The sequence below is a fragment of the Mauremys mutica genome, chromosome 6, assembly GCF_020497125.1.
Source record: "Mauremys mutica isolate MM-2020 ecotype Southern chromosome 6, ASM2049712v1, whole genome shotgun sequence".
Classification (NCBI taxonomy): Eukaryota; Metazoa; Chordata; order Testudines; family Geoemydidae; genus Mauremys; species Mauremys mutica.
The window spans coordinates 50,381,708-50,406,218 of NC_059077.1; the positions used below are offsets into that span (position 1 = coordinate 50,381,708).

Genomic DNA, 24,511 nt, shown 5'->3' on the forward strand with positions numbered 1-24,511 from the left:
TATAGAGTGGATAAATTAAATGGCAGCCTAATCAGTTTTAATGCCAGTGATTTGAGATTACTGACTAAGGTAATCGAGTTTCCAATTTCTAGCCACTGCCCTATCAGCAGAGCTTCTTGTAATCTGTCAGGAAAATCCAGCAGCTTTTATCTCTGGTGGTTTGTGGAGGTGATGGTGGTGGAAAGAAATAAATGATTCACTGCTAGAGGCTTCCAAACATCGGTACAAGTTCTCATTTGTTGCTTTTTGGGATGTCATTTGATGGAACCTGTCAGTGTCAATGAAAATAGACTAGTGTGGATGTCATGGCTCTACTGCCCAGCCCATAAAGTCTAAGATGGGTTCATCAAGACACTGGTTTAAATAAATCATTTGAAAATAATGTATTGTTGATCTTAAAATAGCATGTTAGTTATGTTAGGTATTTGCCCTCTTCTCTTTTGGTAAACAACTTTCTTTTTTTAAAGATGAATTAGGTTAGTCATCCAAATACCACCAGTACAGTTCTGAACAAAGCAGAGTGTCTTTGCTTGTAAAACTGTGTGAGCTGAAGCCTCAGCTGGGCTATATCAGCACTCTTCCATAGAAAACAGTGGAGCTTTAGCTGCGAATCTGGCTCAGTATTTTGAATTAATACAGATTTGGTTCCTGACCTTGGAAATCTTTACCTGGTTGCATTTTTAAAGTAACAATTCTTTGTGCTCGCTTAAGGCACATTGTTTCTTATTTTGGTTGTAACTTATATCCACAGAGTAGGTCTTTTTTGGCGATGTCTATACCTGTGACAACTTTCTATTTACTCTGCCAGAGTAAGTGCTTTCATGCTCTTAAGCCTTTTATTTTTCTCACTGTCTTCTCTGGGAAAGAAAAGAAGGGCCAGCCAATAAAAAGAAATCATCATATTGAAAAGAATGTGATTTAATTGTCATTCATGGGCATTAAAATTCAGATACATTATGAAATACAAGATAATAACACAGCGCATTTTATTCATTCTTATGATGAAGGTTTTATATCCTCAAGAACAGAAAATAGCACAGATTTTTAACAGGTGTTAAGCATCCTCTTCAGATATGATCCAAGTACCTAGCAAACATATTCAAAAGTTAAGGCTGTTTTTTAACATTGACATTATAAAAGTGAAATGGAGCTACATCTGTAGCTGTAAAAATTAAAATATAATTTTTGTCTATTCATTTATGCCCGTTTCACACGCAATTGGATGCTTTTCTCTTTAAAACTGCTTACAGTGTAGTTAATTTCTGCTTCATACATTTGTGCTCCCAGCAAACTATCCCATTAACGTTATCTGTTATAATGATAAATAGATACAATTATATCTCTGGTGAGCTAAGACTAGCCTTATTCAATTAGAATACTTCTGAGAAAGCCATCAGGCCTTTCCTTAAATAATATAATAAACTTTGCACACAGACCTTCACAATGCTGTGGGTCTGAGTTTGATTCCTGACAATGACTATATTCAGTGGGGTTTCACAGGTGTAAATGAACGGTAGAATTTGGCCAACAGTGATCATATTACAGCTCATTGTCATGCCAGGGTTCCAATTCCTCTGTGCTATGACTCCTTTGTGCTGCAAAACTTGAGGATCTGTCCACCTGGCTATTTCCTTGTGGTAGGGGGAATATCTGGTTGGCATAGAACCAGCTTAGCCACCAGCTGCATCATGGCGCCTTATGTACAGAGCCTGGCTATGGATGTATGTGCTGCTGCACTCTGGCTGTCAGAAAGGCTGCTTGGGTAGTGGGGCACAAACTAAAATAGTTATGGTGGAGGCTGGTTAGCTTCAGAATCAGGGAAGTGCAAAGGTGTTATAAAGCTGACTTGCCCCACTTGGGTGTAGATCCAAATGCATCTTGGCCTGACCTAAGGATCTAGACTTGGATGTTCACATTTCTGCAATAAGAATCCATGGCCAGATTCTTTCTCCAAAATAAGAAACCTGTGGCAAAGGGCTCTGGAAAAAGAGGCTGCTGAGATGACTTCAGCAGAAAGCTGTCTGGTGAGTTGTCTCTCTATGAAAGAGTCATGCACATCCCACAAATGTGAAGGATCGCACGGGAGAACAGGGTCACTTCTATGAAGGTTCTGTGGCTTTACATCACTCCAAGTGGACTAACAATTTGCTTGGGAACTGGAACCAAGTTATGAGTGACTTCCTCTAGCTTTTGCTGTCCTCAGGACTATTGGGGCTATGCAGAAAAGATAAGGCCATGTTTTCTATTGTCTACTTTCCCTTGGTTGGAAGGGGGATTATCTGCATCCCTTTGGCCTTACTCCTGTCCCTGTCCTGCCCACACCTTCCCCAGCCTAACCATTCTCCAGCTCCTTCCCCTGGATGTACCTCCGACCCTTCAGAAAAGTCTTTGCAGAGAGAGAGGGCGAGGGAGAGAGAAATAGTGGTGCGGAGGGGTGGGGAAGTGTGTATGGGGGGGAGGGGAAGGGATTCTTCGAAAGTAACTGAGACCTCCTTCTGAAGGGAAAGGAGTTGAGAGCGTTTGGCTATAGAGAGGTATGATTTGGCCTTTTAATTGTGCATATGTTATAATCACTTATGATTACATTGTGCTTGAGTTGCCAGAAACCCTGGCTCTTGTGGAAGTAAATATTATTATAGTTTTCTTTTCAGTGACATTGTTTCACCTGGAAAGTATGAGCCAATATCCATATTTCACAAAGGTCTCACCAGGAAGGAATTTTGCCTTCTGCACTTGTTGGGAATGGCAAGATGCTCACCAATTCAATATCTTTCTACTACAATCCTGCCATGCATTTAAAATGCAACCACAATCATTTCAGGAATCATAGATTTATTTACTCATATGTGTGTGGGGAAAAAAATCTACACAAAAACATTCAAGAAAGCATACTAGCTGTGTCGTACTGGGATAATACTATATTTCATTTAGCTATGGAAACTGTAAAATTTCATTTAATACAAATATTGGTCCTCTGAAATCTTCATAGTCAGCAAACATGGTGTAGGAAAACAGACTTCTACATTTGCTTTGTTTTTAATAGCGATACTAATACGGATGGGAATTTCAAAGTTGTCTAACGGATTTACAAAAGTCAAGATTTTCAACAGTGACTAGTAATTTTGAGAGGCCCAATTTTTGGGTCCCCTTTAAGGTCTGATTTTCAGAAAGTGTTGAGCACCCACTCTTTGAAAACTAGGCTGCTCTCAGGTGTCTGAAGTTGGGCACTCAGAATTGAAGCATCCAAAAATCACTAGTCACTCTCAAAAACCTTGGCCTCAGATATCAAATTCAGGGGAATTGGGTATTAATTTAATGAGAATTGATGTCCTCAGGACACTCCATGCACTGTGCATAGTGCTTTCTTTCTGTGATACTGGAAGACAAAGGTAAATGTCTCCCATGCAGACCTCTGCAGATTGTGGTGAAATTGCTAACAATTTCTAGAGTTTTCCATTAATCTTAATAATGATCAATCATAAAACCAGGTAGAATTGACCACATTTACTATTTTTATTTGATGGGTTTAGAAACAGTAATATTTGTATTGGGATATAAATAGGGCTTAAGTATGCATACAAACAGGAAATATGGGGGGGTTGTTTTGTTTTTTATCTTTTCTTGTTGGGACTAGATTTTTCTTTCTCATTGTAGAGACTGTATTGATTTTTAATGTGTTTTTTCCAAATGTTTATCTTTCATGATGTGTAAATAACAGAAATATTTGTTTGTTTTTTATAAAGACAATAACATTTCAAAGGCTAACATAAAATCAAGCTGCTAAATTTTACAATTTGTCTGTCCAGCAGTTCATCTATACAACTGCCCTGAGTAGATGCTAAATGCTGCTTAGCAAATGGCCTTTAGAGTTTAAAAATAACTCAGTAAAGCTACTCAAAGGTAATACAACACTTCTCAGGCATCTTCAGTTTGAATTAAGAAGAAAGTAGGGTTCACTCATTAGTTAATTATTCACCCACTCATCAATGTTTTACACACAATAAAAACACAATTGAAATGTTCAGGAGATCTAGTTGTGCTTTTTGCTATGCATTGGCTCACGTATGAGCTTATTTTTCTGGAAGGCAAGATTTTAAATGGTAAAACAAGTCCTATTTTGTGGACTGTTTGAGTTGCTGTTTTCATCAAACTGTATATATTGTCCCCCTGTGAAAATATTTGTTTTTTTTATTTTGCAAAACCTCACTGAACCCGTTAAGAAAAAATTACCGTATTTCAAAACTGCCGATCTAATTTTTTGTAGTGCATCTCAAAATGGTACAAATGTGTAAAATTTGTGCTTGTAAAAACTTCTGCTTTGAGTAGCCTTACATTCCTTAATTTAGTCCTAGCAATTGTCAAGCTATTGCATGCCCCATTCATGAAAAATATACTTCGTTGGGATGGTGTGGCTTAAAGAGTTTGGCTCCAAAGCTTCCTTACCTAGAGCTTTCATTCAATTATATTAATTTAAAATATTTGTTGAATTAACAAAACAAAATCAAATTAAAGGGTTGGACTTATGAAAATGACTCTTTACAGTAAGTAAAAAAGGTTTATCACAGTTTTGGTAACTTGCATGAGTTCGTATTGAAAAGAAATCTTTCACATGTTCTTAATGAATTTAAAATTGTTGTGCTCTAGGTACTTTCAGTTGTACACCCTGAAACAGTAGACACCGTATAGCTTGTGTTTTTTATCTGGGAAGCCTACAAAGCGCACTGCTGCTTCATCAGGACTGCAGCGTCTTCTTGGCCTCGAGATTGGGTAGCGGACACTGCCATCAGCCAACCAGCCGGCATCACAGCGATCATATCCTAGAAGTTTCCAGGCAGCAAATATCTGGCCTACTTTAGCAATCTGGGATCCATCCTTAAGGCAGGCCTGCACCGCTTCATCATAGGTCAACTTGGTTGGGTGTATTAGGTAGTAAAAACGGCCTAATGGAAAGAGAAAAGGTAAGTTGTCAGCCACATTAAATGATTAAGAAATTCTATAAAAATAGTCTTGACTATAAAAATCATACAAAAATGAAGAATATCAACAATCTGTTTGTTCTAGTGCTGGGAACTGGCTTCAAACCCACTTCATTCTTTCAAAACTGGGACTTAATAGACTCAAATACATTAAGTTCACATTCTGGTTAGGGGGAGTCTGAAGGAACAGAGCAGGGGGAGGAAGACAGACATTTTCTGTTGAACCCTTTTTCTCCCTCCACTCAATCTATAGGTTATCCGTGTATGCCAACTTAGCATTAGAGTGGAAGTTCTGTGCTGTGCTAGATACATTTTTGTCCCTACTGCAAACCACAGGGAGAAAATGTGGAGGAAAAGGTGTGTGTGCGTGGGGCGGAAGTTCAGGAATTCAAAGAAGGCCCCCAGTCCTGCAACTGGGTTCATACAAGCAAACCCATGTGTATACCCACATAGAATTCTACTGAAGTCCCAGAAAATAGCTAGAGGCTTGCAAATTTCAGACTATACAAGATTCATACATCTCTAGTTTATTCACGAGGATGAAAAATTAGTTCAGTGCTTACATTAAGATGGTTTTGCAATCTATATTGCAAATTAAATTAAACCCATCATGATGTTCCATTTTCTTGTCACAGAGTGGTATGTTTAGATCTGACCTGTGATAGTATTTAGGTAAAGGTGACCTGGCCCAACAGATGCAGTTTTATTAATTCATTATAGAAAGAACCATTCCTTGATATGGCAGACACAATGTTCCTGATGAAGTAGAAGCACCATTTCAAGTCTTGTGCACTATTTCAGCCTTCTTACAACAACTTCTGAGAAGCAAAGCTTGAGCCTGTAAGGAAGACTTGGTCTACTACAACAGTCAAAAACATTTACTGTTTCTTTTTAGGCGTCACAGGGTATGTTCTCACCATAGAATACTATAACACGGATAGTGCTCTGAGGAAAACTGTCTCTGTCTAAGGTAATACAAATATATGTCACAAGTAAAACTAAGGGGGGAATCTCTTTTGTTAAGTTGTAAGCAACAACAATATAAACATTAATTTCGTCCATCAATGAAAGATATCACTTAAATTAATTGTATTCCTTTTATTCAATATCTTCAGGGTTATTTATCATTATTGGACTGACAATTAAGCAACTGCTAGGTGGAACTGCAGTCAGCTGATAGGTTAACAATTCCCAAATAAGCATGACAGGCTTTCAAACTGATGCATTTTCAGTGGACACTTTATATAAGAAATGAGGTAATTTTTGTATGGGGCCCTCTTGTTTTAATTCCAGAAGAAAATATTATGTTTCCTTATTAAAGAGTATGCCAGATTATTGTTGTTTTTCCCTCCTTGTGAGAATCATCTCTGCCCCCTTTCAAATGCTTTTCTCAGAGGAAAGGCTCTGTTCCTTTGGTGCCAACTACCCAAAAGGGTTTGTTTCCGAATTAAGGAGTGCCAGATTGGATGGAATATATACAGAAATTGGGAATAGCTCAATTTTTAGGCTTGCACCTTTTTATATTAGGACTTGTTTATATTGGAGCACAAATCCCAACAAAGCAAAAACTTTTGTGGCCTGTTCAGTCACTAACAGAACTTTTTTCCTTTGTTTCATTTTTGTTTTCACAGATCTGTTGTAATTCACTGAGAGGTATCGCTAAGAACTTTCCAAATGGCATTTCAATAGAAGAGTAATGGTGACTCTTCGGGGGTTGGACTAGATGACCTCCTGAGGTCCCTTCCAACCCTGAGATTCTATGATTTCAAATTCTATGATTTCTATGACATTGGTTAATATACCTCTACCCCGATATAACGCGGTCCTCAGGAGACAAAATAATCTCACCGCCTTATATGTGAGACCGCATTATATCAAACTTGCTTTGGCATTCCTTGTTCCCTGACTGCCCTCTCCAGAGACCCCTAGTAATCACCCCCAGGTCCTCACCCCCTACCCAACCCCCCTGCTCCCTGTCCCCTATCTACAGCCCCCGCCCCCTGACAGGCACTCACTGGCAGCGGGAGGAAGCGGAGCAAGGTGGCCCCAGCCCGCTCCACTCCGCCACCTCCCAGCCGCAGTGAGTGCGGGGAGGTTGGGGAAAGGACGCCCCCCCATACTCACCTGTGGTGGAAAGCAGAGCACCATGGCTCGGAGCTGGCGGAGTGAAGCGGGCTGGGGCTGGGCTGCTCTGCTTCTGCTGCTGTCGGTGAGATCCCTTCCCCGAGGCCCCCTCCCCCGAGCGACACGGCTGGGGCCAGGGTGAGGGAAGCAGGGCAGGCTTCTCCCAGCTAATCCCGAAGGCCACTCTGGGACTGCGGGGCCCCCAAAATTGCCACCCCCCCCACAGCTCCTGCCTCCTAGACCCTGGGGGAGAGGGAGCCCCTGACCACCCCTGAGACCCTCTGCCCCTTATCCAACCCCTTGGCCCCGGCCTGGCACCCTTAAAACGCTGCTCAGAGCAGAGTGTCAGAGCTTTACCATGTTGTATATGAACCCGTGTTATATCGGGTTGCGTTAAATCGGGGTAGAGGTGTATATCTATTTAGAAAAGCACATGCTTTCTTATGTTTCAATGCAGTTGAAACCATTTTATAACATTTGCTAACATAGAAGATTTCTATGACTGGAGACAAACTCTTCATACTCTGTTGGAGTCAAAGGTAGTTTGCTGTAGAGTGAATGAGCTTTCAGATTTGCCTGATGGGCTGCAAATCCCACTGAGTTTATTAGCAGCTGGTCATGCCATGTGTCAATGGAAAGGTAAGTTCCCATGGATTTGCAATAAGGTTGTGAATTTGACCCATGGCCTCAGTAATATCAGCACTCTTAATATGCCCATTCCTTAAATAGGCCATCACTAATAGTAAATGTTGTGCATAAAATGTTCATCTGTATCCAGAATATTTTGTTAAATTAAAAAATAACCAATAAACTCTGTGCACATCTGCTGGGCCCCCTCGAGAAGAGGATTTCCAGGCAGTAAATAAAACATTGTTAAACTTTACAATGTGTACAGACAATATGTGAACAGCTACTTCAATTTGGTGTAATCTCATCCCCAAATATCAAGAGGATGTAAGTGTGAAGTGATGCCTGACTGTTTTTGGCTAGAACTACATTTTGCTCTTTCTAATATGTAACTCATCAGGATGTGGTAGTAGAAACTTTCACCTTGCACTTGTGAAAAAGCCGAGAACTTGTCTGTTAATTCCTTATTTTCCTCTTCCTCCACTCCCCTTGTTTTGTTTGCTGTGCAATAGACATGAAATGCGCACTAACAAAGAGGTACTACAGAAGGCCTTCTGTACCACTTAAACTCCAGGTTCAGAGAGGTGTTTGGGGGTGCAGGGGCATTCATTGGTATAGAGACTCTTGAATAGATCCTGAGCAATGGGGAAAACTTTGCCTTGTGGTAGTTGTGAAACCACTTGTCTGTCGAATTCCTTCTCATCATACTGGCAATCCTGGTTATTGATCCTTACAGTCCTGAGTGTAACATCTTGCATGTTTCTTTGTTATGCTTTTCCAATGGCAACCAGAGACCTTTTGTTTGCTCCAACTGCTTTCAGTTTAAAATGAATAGGATTCTGCTATAAGTAAAGTTGGTGGGGAGGAGGGAATGGAAGACATAAGGGAATATACAGACAAGTGGAAAAAAGGTTGTCAGTTTTAATGGGTCATATTCTTGGAGGTTTCATCATGTGACATAATCTTTAATTTAAGACTAATATTTAATTCCTGGAGACTCCAGGTCAATTCTGCAGGGCTGGCAAACCTGCGTATAAGGTTCTTGCCTGGAGTAACTGAATAACTGAAGGCTAAAGCCAGATTGTTTTTGTCACTACACCACAGACATGTAATAAGTGATCTAGGAATTTAAAAAAAAACAAACCCTCACAATACTGCTAACCAGAAGAGATCAAAAATCATGTTACAGCCCCAAAATCATATGATTTAAAAAAACAGACTAAAAACATGTTTTTAGTCTATCTTTTGACTTTTTCACTCCTCTGTACTCTTCTGCCTATGTATGTCACCTTGATCGATCGGTGCCTCCTGCTGCCCGCACAGCATCCAGAATCAGAGGAGACATTCCAAAGGAGCAGCAAGCGTTGCTGCTGGGCTCTGTACTTAGCAGCAGCTTTTCCCTGAATTCCCCCTCCAGTGCAACCCGGCTCCCACAGGAGCCTTTCACTACTATAGGACAATACATGGATGGCAGGGCAAGACTACGTCCTTCACCTTGAGGCATTCAGACAGCGCATATGACAGGTTATAAAAACCACCCTAAAACTGCTAGTCAAGATAAAATCATGAGTTGGCAATACTGCCTTTACTGTGACCCAACCCAACTAATCACATCATTGTGTGTTTGTGGAAAAGTAAACTGTTCTCCAGGGCCAGATGGCAACATGACAGTAAAAGATGGGAGTTTTACATATTCTTGGATGTATCCCGAAGGCTGCTGGCATTCGCACAATGTGCAGAGCCCATCATCTGCTCAACAGACTCAAGTTCAGAATGTCTTAATATCCACGGTGAATTGTTGATCAAAGCCAGTGTTCTTCAGCGTTGTTAAATGCCTCAGAAGTAAAACGCTTCCTCACTCATTAAATGGGAAAGTTACTTATTAGGTTTGGCATCTATTTTGCCCTATGTTGGGGAACTACAGTAACTTAATTCTGCCACTTGAGAAAAGGGACGTTCCTTCAAAGGTCCTCATTGTACCAGCTTTCAGCAGCGAGGCTCATGATTAGCAAACTTCCATACCATAGGCTAATTGATTCACTGACTTTTTGAATCCAGTTTATTTTTAATATTATTGTTGTATCTTCTCATTTTCTTTGGTCTCTCACTCAGAGGAACAGCGACTCTTTACTTGGAGTCCTATTTTCCTTGAAGGGTAAAACAAGCAATACAACAATATAACACAGAAAAGGTTTATGCATTGTGCATTTCTGTCATTACATGGAAGATGGTGGCTTAACATCTGATGTTTGTGGCCTCCACCACTGATATAACTGGTTTGCTGCTACACTGAATAAATTAAATGGGATTTTTTTTGTAAAAGAGCATTTTGTACCTTGTTAAAACAAGAGATTTGTGATTTTACTCTGTTAGAGCAGATTAAAAAAATCAATTATAGGGTGCAGTTCAGTGTGCAAAGCATGTAACAAAATGCATATTAATGAGCAGAATGTTTAAAACAAACCCCACTCAGACATCATGTATATTTTATAAAGGAAGCTAGTACTAACCCTCTACTCAGGTTGCTTTCCAGTATAAAGAATATGTATGACTTTTTTTTGAGAAGCATTAAAGCCATGATTATTTGCATCAGGCCTTGGAAATTTGGCAGGTGCAACTTGTTAGTCTATATTTACTTTGTCTTATAAAATTCTGTTCAAATTTAACTGATTTTCAAAGTACTAAAAAATCACCATTTTCCTCCTCACATGCAGACTGTCAAATCACTGAATGTTCTAAAGGACGAGGTATGAAGCAGCAGACACTGCACAGAGAACTTCCAGAAGAACTGTAATAGGAGTAAGGGGAGATTGCTGGGCTGAGTTTCACCCAACCCTCCACCTCTTAAACCTATCCTGTAACCACCACAATGGGCCAGCATCCCATTCCACCCACTCAAACTAATATAGTACCTAGACTAGAAAGGACTTTTACTATCCAGCAGTTCTCAAACTGGGTCAGGACTCCAAAGTGGGTCGTGACCCTATTATAATGGAGTCATGGGGGCTGGCTTTAGACTTGCTGGAGCCTGGAGCTGAAGCCAAAGCCTGAGCCCCCACCTCCCAAGTATGAAGCCGAGGGCTTCAGGCCTTCATGGCAAGGCTCAGGATTACAGGCCACCAGCCTGGGGCTGAAGGGTTTTGGCCTCCCCTCACCTGGGGTGTTGGGGCTTGGGCAGGCTCAGACTTTAGTCTCACCTCCTGGTGTCATGTAGTAACTTTTGTTGTCAGAATGTGGTTGCAGTGCAATGAAATTTGAGAAACCCTGATTGACAATGACCACTCTAGCTAAGATTGCAGAATAGTTTCCATCCTAATCCTTATTTTCAGTAGCTCATAACTTTCTAAAACATACCCTGAAAGAAAAAAAATTCAGCCCCGAAGATGTATCTGCTCAAAAGTAATGTTTTCACTGGGGCGTCTGAGTAAAAACAGTTCAGCTGTTTTTGAGTATAAGGACAGAGAAGAAAACATATTTCACGTTGTGAACGTTTATCAACATCTGGAACAGCTGGAGGTTGAAAGTGGAAAGAGGTATAACTCTCTCTGATATAAATTAGTTTTGATTTTGCCTCTAATAACCACTTACTACAGAATGCACACTGCAGGCTCCACATTTCTTGCAAGACTGCTAAATTTGAGTAAAGGTACAATGTGCACATGTTTGACTAACTTAACTAGGTAGTTAAAAAGTATAGGGTCTGGGTCCAATTAAAGTTGCAGGGACACACAGACATCAGAAAATGCCACAATTACAAGTACAATTTTAATGCTGCTCCCCTGTGCATATTCATTTCCAATAGTTTTTCTTATTAGAAAGAAATTAATTGTAAACATACAAGAATGAAAAATACATTGTAATCTGCTAGACATGTATTTAGGGAGGCAGAAAAATTATATATTGTATGCGATTATGTAACCTAGTTACATACATATATACGACCTGTAGTAGCTGAGCACCTAATTAAAGACTGCTGTACATGTAAAAAGGAGCAGAAGTAAAGTTTTTGTGCACATCTTTAACTTTGCATCCAACGAAGTGGGTATTCACCCACGAAAGCTCATGCTGCAAAACGTCTGTTAGTCTATAAGGTGCCACAGGATTCTTTGCTGCTTTTACAGATCTTTAACTTTGGTATTTCTTGACCATTGAGGGCTAACCATACAGCTTTAAAATGCTCTTAATGTAAGTTTATAAAATGTTCCACTATGAACTTTTGTAAATCATAATTCTTCATTTAACAGTGCTTGGCAAGCCAATTTGCAGCAGCCACATGAGTGAACTGCAGAGACGCTCAAACCACCAGAGGGCAGACAGTGATGTGAGACGTTGTGTGTCTTTGGCCACTACCACATGTGGGGGGTCTCGTATTGGTCCAAGGTGTGATGGCTGCCCCTACACACTAACCCTGGCCCATTCATAATCCATCTGGAAGTGCTCACTAGTGCTGTGGCAAATCAAAGCTGGCTATGCGTATGGTCAGGTCAATTATAAGGGACAGTTTCTGACATCAGCTGCAGCCCATTCTTCACAGCACTTCGATGTCACAGAGATGTTTGGGCAGGGCAAATGGGCCCACAGTGGGTGCCTGGCCACCAAGTGTGCTTTTGGGTGGTTGAAGGGGCCTGTGTATAGTGGAAGGCTTGGGTTTGCCCTGAGCTTCTCACCTCTTCTGACTGTGGCACCCTCACAATGGAGGTGTGGAAGAGTGCTGTTGCTTAACATGGGGAGCCATGGTATTAGTGTGGGTTGAACCATCCCAGCTACAATGTAATTGGTTGAATATAGTAGTATATCACCAACCTGACATGAGATGAATGGAGCCAGACCCAAGCACAGTATTGTGCTGCAGAGTAACAGAGGACTAAACTGGATGATGTGGGTTGATGGATCAGTGTTCTCATTGTGCAACCTGTGAGTTCCCAGTTCACACTGGGGACAGTGATGATCCAACCAGTGGACTGCATTCAATGTTTTTTCTAGGGCTGAATCTCAGTCACTTGTCAGCCAACATTCCTGATGCAGTTCCACCCCCCAATGTTCGAGCCATCGGGCTAGCCCTAAGACTATTACAGTTCAACACTGAGGGCTTGTCAACAGCCAAATGCAGTATGAGCATAAACCATTGTCAGACATTATTAGGACTCAGGGAGCCTGGGGTTGGCGGCGGGGGGTGGGGGGCCCTGCTTCGGCAGTAATTCGGCGGGGGGGGGGTCCGTCTGCCCCAGGGCGGAAGGACCCCCCACCCCCCCACCGCCGAAGACCCGGAGTGGAAGAAGATCTGGGGGACTGGGCCCCACAAGAGTTTTCTGGGGCCCTCAGAGCAAGTGAAGGATCCCGCTCCAGCGGCCCTGAAAAACTCTCGTGGGGGCCCCTGCGGGGCCTGGGGCAAATTGCCCCACTTCCCCCCCCCCCCCCCGGGGTGGCCCTGTTAGGACTTGAATAAGGTGTGAGTTTTCCTTTGCCTATATAACTACAAATCACAAGCCTGTATTTATACAATCTAATAAAATATGTTTTGAGAGTGAAATGGGTGTAGATGGATTGAACAATGGTCAGGTCCTATAAAGAGCATCAATAAGAGGTCATGACAGTGTGTTGTGTTGTGTTAAAGAGAATGAGAGAGTTTTACTGCAACATCTTTCCTTAGTAGCTGAGAGGAATATATGGTACAAAGCTGCAATCTTTAGTGCTTTATGAAGTGTATCTATAGTTTTAGAGTTATGTGATTCACTCAATCCAGCATGGAGCTGACCTAGCAGCTCCAGATTTTAAATTGTTACATTCAGATTTGCACTTAAAGCAGTACTAAAGTATTTCCATTTCATGATTTAATGTCCATATTTAACATCCTCTTCAGGAGAGAACTGAGTTTTGTCAAAGATTTACTAACTTGGGCAGATAATGCATTTAAAAATTAGACCTTTTTGGGGTTAAGAAAGTGACACAAACACAGAATTAAGTATCTGTGCTTAAAGCAAGAAATGTGATTAATCTTGTGTGTTCTAAGACAAACACATTTCATGGTGGATGTACCATATGTGAATAAGTAAAGAAGTGCACTCATCCTATGCTGGTGGGCTAAAAGAGAAACATCTGCTTTCCAAGACAGATAAAAATTACTCACAAGCAAGAGGCCCTAACGTGGTCACTGAAGGCTGGCTATGGAGATGCTAAGGAGGGAAGCTGTCTTTGCTTGTGGTCTGTGATGGCCCTGATCCTTGCTATTGGTTGTAGCTATCTTTTTGAGCAATGCTACAAAGTTCTTAGACTAACCCTTCAGCTATAGCAAGCAGAGACCACAGCTTCCTATTCAGCTGTACCCATACTAACATCTAGCGAAGATTAGACGGCTCCAAATCCAAGGCTTGCAGTCATGAAACTGCAGTTTAGAGCAACCCAAGATCAGAGCAGGTAGCCTACAAAGCTATATAGGAAGGGAGCAATGACAGTGTAGAAAGGTGTGACAAAAGAGCCTAAATTATTAGTCACAAAAGCCAGGAATTAACAAGATTGCTCTTTAGAATCATAGAACTGGAAGGGACTTGGAGAAGTCTTCTAGTCCAGTCCCCTGCACTCAAGGCAGGATTATGTATTATCTAGGCCATTCCTGATGGGCACTAGAAAATTGCTCTTAAAAATCTCCAGTGACAGAAATTCCACAACCACCCTAGGCAGTTTATTCCTATGCTTAACCACCCTGACAGTTAGGAATTTTTTTCCTAATGTCCAACCTAAACTGCCATTGCTACAATTTAAGCCCATTTCTTCATGTCCTATCCTCAAAGGTTAAGGCGAACAAGTTTTCTCTCTCCTCCTCGTAACAACTTTTTTTTGTACTTGAAAACTGTTATCATGTCCCCCCTCAGTCTTCTCTTTTCCAGACTAAAGAAACCCAATTTTTTTCAATCTTCCCTCATAGCTCATGTTTTCTAGACCTTTAATCATTTTTGTTGCTCTTCTCTGGACTTTCTCTAATTTGTCCATCTTACTTGAAATGTGGTGCCCAGAAATGGACACAATATTCCAGCTGAGGCTTAATCAACGCAGAGTAGAGCAGAAGAATTACTTCTCATGTCTTGCTAATACATCCCAGAATGATGTTTGCTTTTTTTACAAAAGTGTTATACTGTTGACTCATATTTAGCTTGTGATCCACTATGACCCTCAGATGCCTTTCTACAGTTCTCCTTCCTAGGCAGCCATTTCCCATTTTGTATGTATGCAACTGATTGTTCCTTCTTAAGTGGAGTACTTTGCATTTATCTTTATTGCATTTTAGCCTATTTACTCCAGACCATCTCTCCAGTTCATTTTGAATTTTAATCCTATCCTCCAAAGCACTTGCAACCCCTCCCAAGTTGGTATCATCCACAAACGTTATAAGTGTACTCTCTATGTCATTACCTAAATCACGGATGAAGATATTGAACAGAACCAGACCCAGAACCAATCTCTGTTGGACCCTACTTGTTATGCCCTTCCAGCTTGACTGTGAACCACTGATAACTAATCTCTGGGAACTGTTTTCCAACCAGTTCTGCACCCACCTTATAGTAGCGCCATCTAGGTTGTATTTCCCTAGTTTGTTTATGAGAAGGTCATGCGAGACAGTATCAAAAACCTTACTAAAGTCAAGATACACCATTTCTACAGCTTTCCTCCTATCCACAAGTCTTGTTATTCTGTCAAATATGGTATGGCCTTGTTAGGCGATGGTTACCATACAAAATGGAACTGTGTGATACTTTATTAGAGAGTATAAAGTGGCATTAAAGTTACATAGGAACAGTGAATTCCTAATCACAATTGTTCCTTGCGGGTTTTTACCTTTTGATAGGTTTTTAACTTGTAATATACCCTCACTATTTACTTAAGGGGGCAACTCAATGAAAGGAAACACTGATTTCTCCATTGCTTTAACTTAAATAAACTAGGCAGTGTATCAGTATGGAACATACCTGCACAAATATCTAGGAATGAAAACAGAGACACATGAATGTGCTGCCAATATTCATTCTGAACTATTGCTTTTAAAAATGAAAACGTGGCAAAATTTGTCTTTTTTTCACTCCAGACTCATTTCCTCATAAATTCAATGATAACAGTTTCCAAAACTAACATGCACTTTGACAAATCAAACATCTCTTACTGCTTTTCAATATCTTTGGAGTTAGTTTCTTTTCTGAAGCACAGAAATGGCCTTGTTAAAGGTAGAAGTGATTCAAAACTCTTACCATTGAAGTTTGATGTAAAACAGAAAACATCATATCTGCTTTTATCTTTATCCCAGAACCCATAATTCCTGACTCCAGGCACTGTGTTCTTTCCTCCGCAGGGCTCTCTGGGCTTGGTGATAGGGTACTGAACTGATCCATCATTGAGCCAGCCTGCATTACACCAATCCAGCCCCGATCTCCATGCTTCATACAATTGGTCAAAGGAGGCGATAACAGAATCTTGGTCCAGACAAGCTTGCTGAGCCTCATGGAAGTTTAGGTTGTAGCGACCCAGACGTGGAAAGTAAGGGAATACAACACCTAAATCAGAAGGGAAGAAAGAAGGCTATTAGCTGTTTAACTATATAAAAAACACAACAGAGAGAAACATCATTTACTGGCATCAAAAGGACAAATTTAAGGTTAACTATGTGAGATGCCAAAATAATACAACCGCAACTGGTGGTTTTATTTCTAGGGCAATTCTCTGTCAGCAAGTCAGCTGTTTGGTCGGAGAACAATGTCTGACTATCTCCTGACATGGCAGGCTTACCTGCCTGATAGCCTCACACTTTTTCCTCCTGGAACCTGACCAGTTCTGTCTCCTGCTCTCAGCTGCAGCCTTTGTACTGACACCAGAACCTCACCCTTGCACATTCTGACAGCATTTTGTTCTGGGTACCTTACTACCAACCACATGCAGACAAACTGCAGGTAGGTCAGAGGAGGGCAGCAGCAGTGGTTAAGGGACTGGGGGTCGTTAGAAGGAAAATGTCAAAGTAAGCAAGGAAAATCAAGGGATTATATTTAGTGGGTTTAGTTTAAGGGAACTTTTAAAAGAATGGTCAGCCAATCCTGTTAGATGGCTGTAGCATGGCTTTTAGCCACAGCTTCTCAATGGAGGCAGCACAGAGAGGCATTTCCCTCTCTCTGCTACCACACCTTAGAAGGGGATGCAGCAGATGTGCTCCTGCACAGCCAGACAGTTCTGCCAGCCACTGTGGAGGATTTGGGGTGCCACCTTCTCTCTGTCCAGAGGGCACAGCCAGAGGGCATTCAGAGGAGTGCGGGCAGAGATTGTGGCTGGCCCAAGCGCAGGGAACACAAGGTTGTGGGATGTTTCCTCACAACACCTGAGGACCAATCTGAGATCAGGTCTTAGCTTTTGAAGAGGGATACAACACAGATAACTTTTGTTTAAAAAGAGGGAGTATCTAAGTAGAGACAGAGGAACCTAGGGAAGTTTTAGAACTGTCTGAACAGCAATATTTAATGACACTCACTCACCCCACTCTACCCTGTAGCTTTTCCCATGGCACTTTTTTTTTTTTTTACATGGTGCCCTTCAATCAAAAAAATCACAGCTGGACGCAGGAGAGATACGGCAGACAACAGCTCAGAAGAGACCTTCCCAGCTGGCTCTGATAAAATTCAGCAAAGAGCAGAGCTAGAACTGAAGCAAAAACATCCCAGATTTTGGTAGGGTTTCAAAACCTAACTCGGATCAGAATTTGGCAGACAAAGTTAGCCCAGGCGCTATCAGGTGAAACAAAATACCTGAGCCAAACAAGATCCAGAGCTGAAGTTTTCTGCTCAGCTGTAGAACAGAGTAGAGTAGGGTGGGGAGAACGTGGGGGATGAGATGAAGCATTAGGACAAGAGCCAAAAGGCACCAAGATTAAATAGAAATCGACCTTTCTTTTTATTCTCTCCCTATTCTTGAACTCTAGTTGCTAATTTTCTTCTCCTTCGCAAGCCTCTTCTGTTTAGGAAGCTTCAATTATTAGCTATTCTAAACTATAAACGAAGAAAATAAAGGTAATACATATCATGTTATTAACTATGATACCTTAAATAATAAGGTATACATATTCTACTACTGAGGATAATACTGCCAATTTACCAAAAACAAGGATTGTATCTAGTCTGCATATAAATGTCAACAGTCCAAGTCAGGTACATAAATCCACAAACAGGCATAAAAAAAAGCCTCATTTCCAGAGAGGCTGAGCACCCAGACCATCCCATGACTATTGCTGAAGTGATTTTAGGACCTTTAGGTATTGTGTGCTGCTGTAAAACACAATTTTATTTAAGTGGCTAACTATGGATTTAGGGGCTTAATATTTCCACTCTCATTTAATAATTTTGGCTATGTTTTAACACATAAATATGCACACAACTGTAATATTAGCTTGTGGATGTATCTTCCTTAACAGATTAGAAGTTGCTTTTTGTTGGAGTTCATCTACAATAAAAACCTGCAATTGATTAAACTGACTTCCCTCTGCAGCTACAGGGAGAGGCTGGCTAAGGGTGATTTACATGACAGTTTAGGCTGGATTTGTCCCATGATCCATGCTTTGTGTAGCTCCGCTTTACCCTGTATTTAATTGTTATCTACTGCTGCTGTGCCTTCTTTCCCTATAGCTTTTAATGTTGAATTAATAGGGATGACCTCTATTACAAATCTCTCTACTGCTGCAGCTACTCTTACTATGCTTTTGTGCTCTAGTTAGTTACTTAACATCTTCAGTTTCAGTTCTTGTCACCAATCTCTATACAACAATTCATTACATACATTTTGGACGGTGCAAAAGACCATCCTGAAGGTTAAATTTTTCCACAGCTGGAAATGGAATAAAAAACTCATGACGTATAGTCCTATGCTTATTCCACAGATAACATCTCTCCATAACAGTAATAAATTCAATTTAGGATTTGGGGAAAGGGAAGGCAGTTCCTTGTGTATTGTCTTTTTCTGCCTATAGATAACTCTTTAGGCACTTTAAATACCATGTAAATCTGATGCTGGTAAGAGACTGGCATGTCCCGTCATGATAATTCTCATCTTTAGCCTTGCCCCTGATTCACTAAGAAAAACTGCATTGTGATTTCCCTTCCCCCACTCTCTTTTCCATGTCACCATGTCAAATGTAACTCCTCCAAGAGATGACCACACTATCTATGCCGCCAGTTGCTTCTACCACCCAACCAAGGGATTTTTCTTTGTGGGAAGCTTATTTGCAATAGTCTACCTTAATCCTCTAGGAGTTCATCATGACAATTTGTAGGAACATTGATATAACTTGTGGAAGGTCAGGCCCCCATATCTGTACCTATACTGACCTCAGTGGTCAACTCTTCACTTTGGTGAAGCAGGTTAGAAATCCTTGGATTTCCACATTTACAATACTAGAGAGAGACAAGTTGGTGTAGTAAAAGCTATTACTTCATCCACCTTCTCTCTCTAATATCCTGGGAGCGACACAGCTACAACACCGTTTATAGTACTGTCAATATAGCACCTTTCATAAGTATTCAATTCACTTAAATATAAACTCTCAAAGAACAGCTTTTCTTCTCTCTATATCTGAAGAATAACGTCAAGAAGAATCAGGGCCATTTCAGGTCACTGTTGAAGATATTTGTAATTGAATGACAGACCCACAATCACACTTGTTCTATGATTCTGTACTTATTAAATCAGAGTCCTGAGAACTGGTGATTGTAACGGAAATTAGAATGAGTCCATGAACTAGCATGACAACTATTTGAAGTAATGCGCATTTCAATAAACACACCTGTGTTTGTTTGAATGATCACATCCTAGTGCACAAACACAGGCTTTGGCTTTTACTACAAGCTTAGTCAAATAAATATTTAGAAAAAGAAAAAGGGAAAAGGAACACAGTTGGGCTCAGTTCCTCAAAAGTATCCCGGCATCTAATTCCCATTTATTTTAATGGGAGTTAGGTGCCTAAATACTTTGAGGATTGGACTTTAGTGCTGAGTTTCTCCCCATAAAATTCACCCCTGTTGTGTGTAGAAGTACTGTCCCTCACATGGCATGCAAGTTCACCGACTAATCTGTGACACTACAGTACAGAACTGTATTTCCTGCAATACTTCTGCCTATGGTGAGCTTAGGAAAGTGCTAAATCACTTACTTATTCTCAGGGTGGGGGGGTTGTAATTAGCTAGGGATGAGCAATATCAAATTCACCCAATAATATGAATATTGGTACTATTCAGACAGATTTTTGGCTCATGAACATTCACAATGTACATTCAAACCCCTATTAAACTCAGTGCATTGAAGATCACTGACCACAACACTCAACTGGTGGCTATATTCTTCCATCCTTCTTTAATCTCACCTTCCATCTCGAGATACCAGTAGAAGGAAGCCTATTACTCTTACTCTTTATTCTGGCTCAGAAATGCTTTCTTTATACATGTATTAAGGAACGGGATTTTTGATCAAGCTCATGGGAATTGGGCCTCTAAGAAACTTTTGCAAAATCCCATCTTAAATGGACAGGCCTGTTTGAGACATGGGATGGCCATTTATATTTGTGCTTCTAATGTAATACAATATTTCTAAATACAAACCCAGTTTTAGCCTTCTGTGTTATACTCCTAGTGTAAAGAAGGGCAGTTTACATTAGTCACCCTTAAAACCATCACAATTGTGCCTTACATAATGAGGTAATCTTAAATAGGACTGTTATGACAGCAGTTAATAGGTGTAGTGGATCTACTGAGATACCATTATATGCATTCAGCAAGCTTGTCCGGGTGACCACTGTATTTACAGACAGAAGTAGACAACACAAAATTCTGTTAGCCCAGATGGGGGTGGGAGTGTGGAGAGGCTGTCCATAGCCAGAGTAAAGAAATAGTCTTCCTTTAGTTCTAGTCTAAACAGAAAAGCAAGGCTTCCTGTAGCCAGAGTCAACACAGGATACAGTAAAGCTCCCTATATACTGTACTGCAGGGAGCAATCTTACACTGGCAGGGGGATACACTAGATGGCTTAAGCAGCATTTTCCATTTCATGTTTTTATAATTCAGAGTGAACACAGAAACTCCTTCTCTCTCCTTCAGAATCCATCTCCGTCTCCCAGTTTGCTATACTTTTTGGGGTACTGGTTTTTCCCACACTGTTCCAAGGATCCCAGATGATCTAGCCATCATTGGGTAGCCAGTTCATCAAGTGGCTCCACTCTCCTGTAATCCTGGCAGGTTTTGTAGGAGAGTGTGTGCCAGATCCTTTCACCTCAGCAACAAAATGTATGGAATTCTTTATTTGACTTGCATAACAGCTCCGCGGAGATGCAAAGTGGGACTTGTTTGGTTAATAGGCAGAAGCTTTATGAACTGCATGAAAGGGAATTCATTGGAAGCTATGCTAAACTTTTCTTTTGGAAGTAGTCTAGATCGCATATATAATATAAATCATATTTCAATTTCAATGGGTATTAAAATCCAGACTCTTCGGAATACATTTCCAGTGTGATGTATGGAGATTTAGGGATGCCAGTGGTTCCCAAACTTGTTCTGCCACTTGTGCAGGGAAAGCCCCTGGCGGGCCGGGCCGGTTTGTGTACCTGCTGTGTCCATAGGTTCGGCCGATTGTGGCTTCCAGTGGCCGTGGTTTGCTGCTCCAGGCCAATGGGAGCTCCTGGAAGCGGCGCGGGCCGAGGGACATACTGGCTGCCACTTCCAGCAGCTCCCATTGGCCTGAAGCAGTGAACCACGGCCACTGGGAGCCGCGATCGGCCGAACCTGCAGACGTGGCAGGTACACAAACCGTCCTGGCCCGCCAAGGGCGTTTCCTTCACAAGCGGTGGAACAAGTTTGTTAACCACTGAGCTATGCTATTCCATTTATTTCAAAAGCAGTTAATCATAGAGTTTAAGGCCAGAGAAGACCACCAGATCATCTAGTCTGACCTCCTGAATATCACAAGCCACCAATACCACCAGGGCCGGCTCCAGACCCCAGCGCGCCAAGCGCGCGCTTGGGACGGCATTTTGCCGGCAGGGCGGCAGCCGGCTCCGGCGGACCTTCCGCAGTCATGCCTGCAGGAGGTCCACCGGAGCCGCGGGACCAGTGGACCTCCCGCAGGCATGACTGCGGAGGGTTCGCTGGTCCCGTGGCTCGGGTGGACCTCCCGCAGGCATGCCAGCGGATGCTCCACCGGAGCCGCGGGACCAGCGGAACCTCCGCAGGCATGTCTGCAAGAGGTCCCCCGGAGCCGCGGGACCGGCGACCGCCAGAGCGCGCCCCGCGGCGCACCGCCCTGCTTGGGGCGGTGGGATTCCTAGAGCCGCCCCTGAATACCACACAGTACATGCACACTAAACCCAGCAATCAAAATTAGACCAAAGCATTACAGCCTGCAAGAGATTAAACTATTATGTGCCACAGGGAGAGAATAGGAGGAATCGAAGTGCAGCGTATCTGAGGCATTTGCAATGTCAAGGAATTGATTAAGTGACATATACCCAGATAATCTCAGCAAGAAATCTGCACCCACATGCTTCAGAAAAATGCTAAAAAATCCCAAGGTTACTGCCAAGCTGACCTGGAGGAAAATTCCTTCTCAATCCCACATCTGATGATCAGTTTTAGACCTGGAGCATGTGAGCAAGAACCAGCCAGCTACATACCTGAGAGAGAGAATGCTTGGTACCACATCAGTGCCCTGAGCCACCCCATCCAGTGTCCCATCTCCAGCCACGGACATGCCTCATGCTTCAGAGGAAGGAGACAAAAAAAGGCCCTAAATGCTCTGGAGAGATGGAGGGAGAATCCCTTCCTGACACCTGAAGGTAGGGTGACCAGATAGAAAGTGTGCAAAAACTGGAACTTTTTGGTAATAGGCGCCTATATAAGAAAAAGCCCCAAATATCGGGACTGTCTCTATAAAATCGGAACATCTGGTCACCCTACGTACAGGTGACTGGCTGAAGTTCTGAAGCATGAGATTTAGGAATGTAGCATATAAAGCAGAAGGGACTCCCAAAGCTCGCAAGCCCTGCTTCCCACCATGAGAAGAAACTTCATCATACAATCCCAATCATACATTTGTCCAGCTTTCGCTTAAAACTAATTAAGTTGTTTGCCCCAACAACTCCCGTTAGGAGGCTGTTCCAGACCTCATCCTTCTGATGATTAAAATCTTCTTCTAATTTGTTCATGGGCAGTTTAATGCCTATTTGTTCTTGGGCCAGCTTTGTCCATTAGCTTAAATAGCTCTTCACCTTCCCCGGTGTCTACCCTGCAGATGTATTTAAAGCGTAATCATATCACCTCTCAGCCTTAATTTTGCTAGACTAAACAAGCCAAGCTCTTCCAGTCTCTTCTTATAAGATAGGACTCCCCTTTCCCCTGATCATCCTAGCAGCAGTTCTCTGCCCCTGTTCCAATATGAAGTCATATTTCTTGAACATTACTCCTGCGGGAATTCTGCACTAAAAAAATAAAAACCCTGAGCACATTTTAAAATGCTGCAAATTTTATTTGTTATTAATTAATTAATAAAAATGTGGAGGCTCCAGCATGGCAGTGGGGAGCACAGGCCACTGGCTGCATGGAGGTGGGAGACCACTCAGTAGCCCTCTCTCTGCTGCCTCAGGACATGGATCCAGCGGTGAGTCTGCACCTGACCCTGACACAGCACAAGGGCTGGGCCTGCCCCAGAAACACCCCAAGGCCCTGCCCCTCTGCGCCAGGCACACCAGGTGTGGGCAGGCAGGCTCAGCCTGGCAAGAGCCAAGCGTGGAGGGGTTGGGGGGAGGGGGGAGAGAACCAGGTGTGAGGTGAAAAGGTTCTGGCTGGGGCAATCTGGGGGCAGGCGGCTTAGTAGGAGGGTCAGTGTGTGTGTGTGGAGGGGAAGGATCTGGATGCACAGGGGCTCTGTGGGAGAGGTTCGGGGCAATGGAACTCTGCAGGGGGATCCAGGTGAAGGTAGTTGGGGCTTACCCAGGGGTGGGGGGGAAAGAGGTCTGGGTGTTGGGCTCAGCGAGGCGGGGGTCCAGGTGCAACTGGCTGGGGCTCAATGGGATGGGGGTTCAGGTGTGGATGGCTTGTCAGGGTGGTTCAGGTGCATGGGGGATGGGGCTCATCAGGGTTGGGGTTTGAGTATGGGGGCTCAGTGGAGGTGTGGTCTGGGTGCAGGGGTGGGGGGTCCAGCTGCAGGGTGCTGGGACTTGGCCGGAGGGTCTGGATGCAGGGCAGTGGAGTTCCGCAGCAGGGTAATCTGGGTGCAGGTGTGGGGATCTGGATGCAGGAGGTGAAGCTCGGCATGGTGGGGGTTTGGGTATGGGGAACTTGGTGAGGAGTTCTGGGTACAGGGGGGTGAGCTCAGCAGGGGGGCCCAGTGGGGGGTTTTGGGTGCAGGGGGGTGAGGCTCAGCAGGGGGGTCTGGGTATGGAGGGGTCCAGATGCATGGGGGTTGGGTGGATGGGGGAGCAGCTCACCATATAGTGACACCTCCTTCTGCAGCTGAGGAGTGATGGGGGCAGGAAGAGGGGAGAAGGAGCTTCCTGCAGCCAGAGGAGGTTTCTGGGGGAGGGTCTGCCCCAGCCCTGGCCATTTCATGCTGGGGAAGTGTGCTCCTCCCTTACTCTCTGCCCAGCCTGGACTAGTAGCTGAGCCCAGCGCAGGATAGGATCCACCGGCTGGGGTATCCCCAGCCAGATGTGGGGGGTGGAGCTTGATGGAGTGGGAGTTCAAGTGTGGGAGATTCTGTTCAGGGGTGGGGGTTCTGGGTGT

General features: G+C 42.8%; 1 protein-coding gene across 4 annotated transcripts in view; it reads right to left on the minus strand.

Annotated features, from left to right (window-relative positions):
• Positions 1-939: 939 nt before the first annotated feature.
• The window catches only part of HAPLN1 (hyaluronan and proteoglycan link protein 1), a 92,480-nt gene continuing 68,908 nt past the window's right edge, over positions 940-24,511 (minus strand). For all 4 annotated transcript variants that reach the window (XM_045020162.1, XM_045020166.1, XM_045020167.1 and 1 more), the window contains 2 exons: positions 15,965-16,267; positions 940-4,940 (listed from right to left, as the gene is read on the minus strand). In XM_045020162.1, coding sequence (XP_044876097.1) covers positions 4,651-4,940; positions 15,965-16,267 — 593 coding nt within the window. In that variant the 3' untranslated portion in view covers positions 940-4,650. The remainder of the gene's footprint in view (positions 4,941-15,964; positions 16,268-24,511) is intronic.